We start from the raw sequence: 9,051 nt of genomic DNA, 5'->3' as shown, positions 1-9,051 counted from the left end.
TGCCTCTTAAGTTGCAGTCCAGCATGGCGGAAGCAATGTACAGTTTGGAGAGAAAGAGCATATGAAGCCAAGTGAGGGTGGCGGAGAGAAAGGGAAACGTTGCATGCTTGGTTAAATTTTACTGACATTCGTGTGCGCGCACTGCTTCACCAACTGATGAATAAAACATTCCAATCACTGCCAATGGTAGAAGCTCTAAAAAAAAAAGGAAGGCGTTGTGTTGAGGCAGGTGCGTGAACGCAGTGTGACAACAAACGTGTGGAAATGTGCCCACAGATTCCAACGGCTATGATGGACAACATGCGGCCGACGACCAGAATGTCAGTGGCCTCCTCCTTAATTAAAAAAAAAAAAAAGTTGCAACCCCCCCCCATCCCCAAAATATTCAAAAAACATCAACATTCATTATCAAAAATCGGTAAAATAGTGCAAGAAAAAAATATCTGTGAGCTTGCTAATTCGTGAGTGCTGAACAAGTGTGCAGGGTTTGACTAGTTTTACAGTCACTACTAGATGGCAGACTGCTCTTAGTCTGGGTCTTATATTGAATATAAAGGCCTAATATTTTTTTGCGGAGTAGGAATGATGCAAATGACAATCACATCACTAATATTAACATTTTTACGGGGAAAAAATGCACAAAATTAGTTAGTGCACTTAATGTTGCTGTCTTGTCCAGCAGTTTTGTGCCATCCTTGAATATTTTTTTTAATGCATTAGTGCCCTTGGCACAGAAAAAATACAGTATGGATACAGGATAGTGGCTGTTTAATCAAAGTTTTTTTTTATTAGCAAAAATGAAATATGGTAAAAGCACTCAAATATTTTGTCAGCATGCAAATATTTGTATTCGTATTTGCAGTATTTTTTTCACACATCTGGTTAGGACAGGTGTGGTCCTACGTGACCGCCCAACCACTCAATGATACCCCCCCACTCTGACACACACACACACACACACACCCACCCCCACACACACACACACACACACCCCCACACACCGACTCAAGTTGCCCATCCCTGCTCTATTCCCAAATGTTTAAGTGCCGGCTTGATTTGGTTATAGCTGTGTCAAACCCATTCCCTATTCCTCCTTCTACTGGCTTCTGATGTTGATCAAAGATTTTTTTTTTTTTTGAAAACCCCTCCAAAAGGCGGGTTGCCATGACAACCACCATGAGGCGTGTGATACAGCAGCAGTGTAGCTATTTGTGTCCCGTGATTGAAAGCTCGATTCCTCCTCTCTCATGTAGCACACGGTGGATAAATTAGCTATCACTTTGCCTTAATCCTATTACATGTACTGTATCTATTACAAACATACACTCGCGCGCGCGCACACACGCACAGACCCGTGCGCGCGCGGGCGTGCACACGTTTTCCCCTGCGTAATTAGCCTTAACTACAAGTGCGTCACAGTCTAGGCTGCAAAGACAGATGTGTTATACTAATTTGCATACTCTATGTCAATTATGAAAGCAAACCATCGTCTTTAAGTCAATTGCGCACAATTTACGAATGTTATACCTATTCTTGTGCTTGTACGTAATTGCCAAATGAGGTTTCACTGTATTACCAAATGTATCTCTAGTTTATATACCTGTTAAGATCTCTGCACTTATGCTATAACATACTGTATCACCAAATGTATATACTACTACTGTGAATATAATGGTATGTATTTTTATGATTCATGTTACAATGGTCCTAATGCAAAAGATTTATATCTGGAATCATATTTCCCTACTGAATTGAAAAGAAATGTCATTAAATTACCCCCCCCCCCAAAAAAAAAGTGGTAATGTGTATTTATTTTAATGCGTAAATATAGCGCTGTATGGTATACTTAATGAAAAAAAAACAACATAAAGTTGAACTGACTGTTTTTGTGCTTCAATTGAATGCTGCTCCTTCTGTTGTGCACACCTTGGCCACCTGGAGGCAGTATATTCCAGACCGAATATTTTACAGTACGTCACAACTTCTTAGAAGTAATACTTCTCTCTAAAAACAGTTAGGTAAAAAAGAACCCGATTTGTGTCGAAAGAGACCAAGTGTGAAGATTGTGAAGTTGTTCTTTGCGGCGGATAAAGAATTCTGTGCTGCTGCTAGATGGTAGCAGCACACTTCCCAACATGCAGTTATGGTTTCAATTGATTTTCTTACAGAATTGTTCACTCATTCAGTCTGCTAAGCTGCTGCTTGGGTGGTGAATTAACGCTACATCTGAAATTTGGATTCGCGAGTCAATGCAAAAAAAAATATATATATATTAATCTAACGAATGCCTGTATCCCAAAAAACTTTAACTCATTCAATCCATAAGACATACATATACCTTTTTAAAAACGTAGTTCCCGCCTCCCAAAGACGTATTTATACGTCTTAGCTTTTTTTGTGTGTGTTTTATAGCATTAGAACACAATATTCTGCTGGCTTTGCAAAATAAGTCAAAATCCAGGAAAATTCTGGGATTGAGGGGTTTCCTCTAGTTAAAATGTTTGGGATTCAATGAGTTTAGGACTGTACTTCTGTGTACTTTAGATGCATGAAAAAAACACAATAGAAAAAGTATCAAAAAGTAATAAAAAAAACAACTTCTGTCTTACCTTGTTCCTGCACAAAATGTAGTTTTCATTTAAAGTCTGATGAGCAAGGTAGCTACCACCCAAGACATCTAGTGTAGACAAAATACATGCCAATAGTATCCACAAATCAACACTTGCCAGAGTAACCCCTCAGGTCCATTTGAAAATTTCTGGATGCTTCCCGTGCTCAAACATGCTGCCTGCTGCTTTCATGTAACATCCAATGCTGTCCAATTTTGCAGCATGTCATTTCCAGGATGCAATTGAATACCATCACCACAGTGTGACAGCAGAGCTCGGTGCACCGAGGGTCTCGGCAACCCGGAGGGCTCCCTAAGCCCAATAATAGCCAAACTCCTCTCAGCTCTGCCTCTCACTAAGGCTTTCCACACCTCAGGATGCTCTGCTCCTTCTCCAACTCTCGTCTGTCGATTCAGACCTACTCGGAGCATCAAATCCAAAACGTGAGTGCTTGTTTTTTTTCATATATATATATATATATATATATTTTTTTTTTTTTTTTTAATTATTATTATTTATTTATTTATTTTAAATTGAAGCAGTTACAGAGTTGAAAATTTGAAGTCGATTGTAATGTAAATGTTGGGCGTTTCTTTCCAACAGCAAGGAAGGCAGCCTTTTTGAATTGATGCTTTCAAAGAATATGCATTCACTTTCAGCTTCGACAAATCTATTTCCAACAAGTTCCACATAGTGTGATGAAAAAGATATCATTGCAGTGTGCGGTGAGGTAATTGCAGGGACGGGAACACACATGATAAACATCAGCCGAGAATAGTGAGACAGGAATCGTTATGTTGGGTCAAGCACTTGGTCGACTGCTGTTATCCCACATCTCCATGCAGAAGGGGAGGAGGGATTTACAGTATGTGAATAGCATCAGTCCCTGAGCGTGCATATGGAAACGCTGAGCGCAAGAGTTGAACACGTGTGTGCACATGAATTCATGGATAAGCTGTGCAGCCGTGCAGTGATCGAGGCTGAGATAAGTGCTGATTGTGAGGACAAGCTACTGTACATGACAAAATACCAAGAACTGAAAGATTTAATTTATCGCTGCTATGATATTAAATAGGAATCTAGTTTTTCTTTTTTCTTTTTTTTCTTTTTTCTTGTGACCTGTGGCCAACATTTTTGGAACTGTGAGCTTCTGCTTGAGTTATTTATGTTTTTTTTATTATTATTAATTGTTATTTCCAAAAGCAAGTGTGATATAAGACAAAAAAAATCACAACAAAATTGTTAAAAGGAGCCAACTGGTAGGTCTTGGTCATTTTTTTTATTTTAATTTTTTTTATTTTTTTTTGTTTTTTTTGGAATAAAATCAAAAAACGGACCATCTCAATAGTGAACTATTTTTTGAACAAGCCTGCGGGCTTCTCGTGGTCCTTGGGGCTTAACTATATCGGCGAACCCAGGTCTATTGCATGACTGTGATCACAAAAATAGATTAGGATTGGAAAGGCGCAGTCATTACAAAAAAAAAATCAATTCACTTGAATCAATTTCCAACTGCTTGTTCAATTTTATTGTCAGATTATTATATATTTTTTAAATACAGTACCTTTATTTCATTTTTATTGTCTTTTTATGGTCTTATACTGAGCTGAGCTGAGCTCTTTTATGTGATTTTAGCAATTTTGGTATTTTATGGTATTATTTGATTCATTTTCCCCTGGATTCTCTCTTATTCTGAACTGTTTTTAATTGGTTATGTTTTTTTCGTTTTTATTATGAGCTCAGCAGAAAACCTTTTTTTTTTTTCTTATTCCTCTAACAAATGCATGACTGTCGTCACAAAAAGAGCTGCGATCCTCCAAAACTAAAAAACATCTGATATTCCGGCCGTTGGCGTGAAGTAATCAGAGATATCCAATTAAAATGTAAATCAATTAAAACTGTATGCCGCCCAACTCAAGTAATGCAACAAAGTGGGTGGGCATGGGGTGTGAGGATGAGTGTGGGGATAATTTCTCCTTCTATGAAACTCATCATCATTTGTCTTCATTTATTTTTTCTGTCATTGTGGGCAGCTTTTTTTTTTTTTGGGGGGTGATTCATGACTGTGCTTTAAATGAGAGAGGAAGAATATGGTGGGCACTGTTGCCAGGTCACATTGCTCTCAGACACTACAGTACAGACTTAGCAGTGCTCCTCGGAGTGTCACATTGTAAAAGCAGTGATATTTTTTCTACGACTCACTCCGTCTGCTCTATAATGGCTGTACTTTTTTTTTTTTTTTTTTGTAGTGTAGCCACATCAATGTTCTGTCACCTCGCCTGCAGCTCGCTCAACACGCTGACACAGTGTGTTAGTAATGATGCACTGTGAAGTGATTGATAGCAACTCGTATCGCCTTGAACGCAAAATGACACGCTCATTGTATGTGCCATGCAGGATTTAAGGTTTCGGGGGAGACGTCGACAAGCCATTTTTAGGATGCTGACAATGTCATGCCCTTTTTGTTTTGACACACGCTATATTGTGCTACTTGGAAAGCAGAAGTCTCTGCCGGCGTTGTGCACACGGTCCGTTGATTGTCATCATGCGTTTCACATTCAGACTGACTGAGGGATTACACATGTCACATACTATCCAAATGGATTAGCAAGTGTTATGTTCATGATGATGGGCATATCGTAGTCGTGTGAAATCTGTGTTCCATCATTGGCCGTCATGCCCTCTGGTGGAAAATGTATTATTGTTGTATTTTATTTTGGTCTTTTAATGTGTTGAAAGTGTGCTACTGGTGCACTTTACAGAGGTACACGAGAAGAATCATTGCTAAAGTTCAGTTCAGTTGTATTTTACCTTTTAGATCAGTAGGTTTGCACCCAGGTTGTTAATAGTTTTAGACTTTTTATATTACCGTAATTGCCGGACTATAAAGCGCACCTACATAAACCAAACATGAGTTGTTTCCTGCATGTGCAGAACAATTTTGTACTAGGAATGCACATAAAGGTACATAAACAGGATTTTAAAACGGTGCTTTTTAACACGGTGACAACTTTGCTCATTAAAACAGAATAGACCCAAGAGAAAAAATAAATCAAGATTTATTTAGCGTATTTTCTGAACTATAGAGCGCCCCCTGCCGGTGAAAGATAAATCCACAGAAAAGCCCCATCGTTGTATTCGCCGCATGGTTCAAAATCAAGGAAAAAAGTAGCGGCTTATAGTCCGGAAAATATGGTAGTTAATTTTTATTTTGGGTGTGACTTCTTATTCTTTTTTTAATTTACTTAATTTGAATGAGTTTTGAGAGCAGGTTTGTTAGTATTTATTATTTTTTTTTATTTTTTCCTAAATACTTTGTTTTAGTTTGGATTTCATTAGTTCTAGTATTAGTTTTAGTTTTTTTTTAACTATGCAGAGTATTTGTCGAGTGCAAGATGAACAAAAGAAATGCTCATTCAATATTGTGTAACAAAGTAAAATAAACTGCAATTATCATTCTCATTATGTTTGACCTTCCTTCTTCTGAACTGATTTCACACAAGCGTCCAAAGTAATTTGCACCGGTGCTATTAATCGTGATTTGGCTGGTCCGCTCTATTTTATAGAGTCGAAAGAAGGCACATTCAGGTCGCCACGGTGATGTAAGAGACACTCTTTTTCTTAGAACGAGCCAGTGGACTTTTCAAATGATTATGTTAGCTGTTGTTTAAAGGTCAGATTGCATTAATTTGTTTCACGGTCGATTCAACACTAAATACAATGGACTGCAATAAAGCTTTCGTTATTTAGCCAATCAATTTATATTCATATAGTCTAGTAACTTCTATGATAGGTCATCAATGTCAAAAGTGATTTTTTTTTTTTCTGGTCCCGATTCCATTTTATTTTGAGTTCATGGATGCATAAGGCTAACGCTTATTTTAAGAAAAAAAAAACAATTATACAAAAAATAAATAAATATGCAATATATTTTGTCATTATTTTTTCAAATATGTATATTATTATGATTATTGTTATTCTTATTAGAAAATAATAACCTTTCCAGAACCAAAGTAGAATTTTCCACAAAATATTGTACCTTGAAAAAAAATGTAATTGCATTTTGTAGTATTTTATGCACAAAGCAATTGTGTTAAAACTAGATCGGCTTTATTATTTGTTTTCAATGACAAGATGCAAAAACATGGATAGCATTTCATGTTTTTCCATGCAACCTGAGCAGAACTTTTGACCCGAATGATGTTGTTCTGCCCCCCTCCCCCCTCCATCACAGATGCCGATAACCTGCTAAGGGATAAGATGGATGTCTTCATCCTGGGGGGTTGGTGACCCTTAAGTGCTGGTTTAGATGTCCTTCAGTGGCGATGCGAGCCAGCCCCCCACTTCCGTGCCGTCCCTCAACCACACGACCTCTTCGCGGCCACCGCCGTGGGAGGACGCTCGCTCGAACGAGACTCTGCTCCCAGACCTGTCAGGTCTGGGCCACGACGAGCAATGTTACACGTCTCCCGTCCTCACGGCGTTTCTGGTGGCGTGGTACAGCGTCACAATGGTGCTGGGCCTGGCGGGCAATGTCGGCCTTATCTGCATAATTACTCGGCGCCGAGAGAAAGCCAACGTCACCAGCATTTTCATCTGTAATCTGTCATTCTCTGACATTCTGGTGTGCGTTTTCTGCCTCCCTTTCACACTCATATACACGCTCATGGACCACTGGGTGTTTGGGTCACTCCTGTGCCGGCTGGTGCCCTTCATTCAATGCATGTCCGTGACCGTCTCCATCCTTTCTCTGGTTTTTATCGCCTTGGAGAGACACCAGCTCATCATTAACCCAGCTGGCTGGAAACCGAGTATTCCGCAAGCCTACACGGCAGTCGTCATCATCTGGATTCTAGCTTGCTTCACCTCCTCGCCTTTCCTCGCCTTTCAGCTGCTCACAAATGAGCCTTACGCCAACATGATCCTTCCTCAGTCTGCTCTCTATCGCGAAACGTCAACTCCGCATCACGTCTCGGCTGCTAACTCATCCGTGCTTCCCAATTCCCTCCATTTTCACAACCTTTACGCGTCATTGCACATGGAAGCCTGTCTGGAGCAGTGGCCCTCGCAGCATCACCGGCTGACCTACACTACGTGGCTGCTGCTTTTCCAGTACTGCGGCCCTCTCATTCTCGTTCTGCTGTGTTACGTCCGAGTGTTTGTTCGCTTACGTCACCGCAAAGACATGCTGGACCGTGCCCGGACGCCCGAGAGCCAGCGCATGACCCACAGCCGTCGCATCAACATCATGCTGGTGGCCCTGATCACGGCTTTTGCCCTGTGTTGGCTGCCGCTCACCATCTTCAATGCCGTGTCCGACTGGAACCAGGACGCGCTGCCCGTTTGCCATCACAACCTTCTCTTCTCACTCTGCCACCTCCTGGCCATGTCGTCCACTTGCATCAACCCCATCATCTACGGCTTCCTCAACTCCAACTTTAGGCAGGAGGTGAAGGAGGTGCTCCAGCACTGCTCCTGCCGCCCTTTGGAGGAGGAGTGTGAGCGCTTCCGCATGTCCACCGTGCACATGGAGGTGTCTCGCACATCTGCGCCACTCACTTGCAGAAGTAACTCTGTTTAATTGTCGAGATGGACACAAAATTTCACAATTTTGACACATAAATTTACACACAAATTCTTTTACGAAAGCAGGGGTGGGGAGCGGGCCATATACGAGCATTTGATTTTGCCCCTACATATGAAAAACTACAAAACATTGGAGGTACTGTTAGAAAACGCTAAACACAAATTCACAAATGCTTGAATGTCGCATTATATTTTTCTTTGAAAGGTCTTTCAAACTCAAATGGCCACTAATAGTAAAAAGGATCCCTAGTCCTGTCTTAAACGCTGCTTGTTTGTGCAGATATTGCTGCATGAAGTCCTCCGAAGGCTTATGCTCTACTATGAAGTATTCGTTTGTCTAAGGTTGACACAGGTGCATTTATGTGGCTAAAAAGGACTGAGGAAAAATATTTTTATGTAAATTTTTTCCGGTATTTTTCATTGATTTTGGATGCATCACTTTTGTGCTGTGAAGTGTGTTTTAAATGGAAAAAGCGACGTACTTTATGTTGATTTCTGATAATGTGAAAAATTTAAAAAACGTCATTCCATGTGGAATTCAAAGCTTGCATTTGAAGGTTTCTGTATAAATTAATAAATGTCTGTGTGATTTAGAAGTGACATGCCCAGAATTCATTGTACATGTGCATCATACACAAACACACAATTTGATGCTTCAACACTTAAAAGTGTGCATGTATTACAAATAAACAAACCACTCTGATTCAAGTTTGAAATGCTTCAATTTGTGTTCGTATGTCATCGGCCAATATAAAAGACGTTGACTATGAAAATTTGATATGGTCATTTGGTAATTACCACAACAAAAAATCTTTACCTCCTTGGTACAACTGTGTACATTCAATTTAAAATGTTG

At 39.9% G+C, this 9,051-nt stretch overlaps 1 protein-coding gene across 1 annotated transcript; it reads left to right on the top strand.

Annotated features, from left to right (window-relative positions):
* Nucleotides 1-2,807: 2,807 nt before the first annotated feature.
* Nucleotides 2,808-8,898, top strand: npy4r (neuropeptide Y receptor Y4). Its single transcript, XM_088304846.1, has 2 exons — nucleotides 2,808-3,052; nucleotides 6,844-8,898. Exon 2 carries the CDS (start codon nucleotides 6,919-6,921, stop codon nucleotides 8,188-8,190), a length of 1,272 nt encoding a protein of 423 aa, XP_088160972.1. The 5' UTR covers nucleotides 2,808-3,052; nucleotides 6,844-6,918; the 3' UTR covers nucleotides 8,191-8,898.
* Nucleotides 8,899-9,051: the final 153 nt, after the last annotated feature.

Source organism: Idiotropiscis lumnitzeri, chromosome 9 (assembly GCF_059441095.1).
Source record: "Idiotropiscis lumnitzeri isolate Australia: NSW breed Sydney's pygmy pipehorse chromosome 9, RoL_Ilum_1.0, whole genome shotgun sequence".
NCBI lineage: Eukaryota > Metazoa > Chordata > Actinopteri > Syngnathiformes > Syngnathidae > Idiotropiscis > Idiotropiscis lumnitzeri.
The sequence above is the reverse complement of the archived record's forward strand: the minus strand, read 5'-3'. Positions and strand labels throughout refer to the sequence as shown.

Coding starts and splice junctions, on each gene's coding strand:
- npy4r (XM_088304846.1), top strand. CDS start 6,919: ATGTCCTTCAGTGGCGATGCGAGCCAGCCCCCCACTTCCGTGCCGTCC.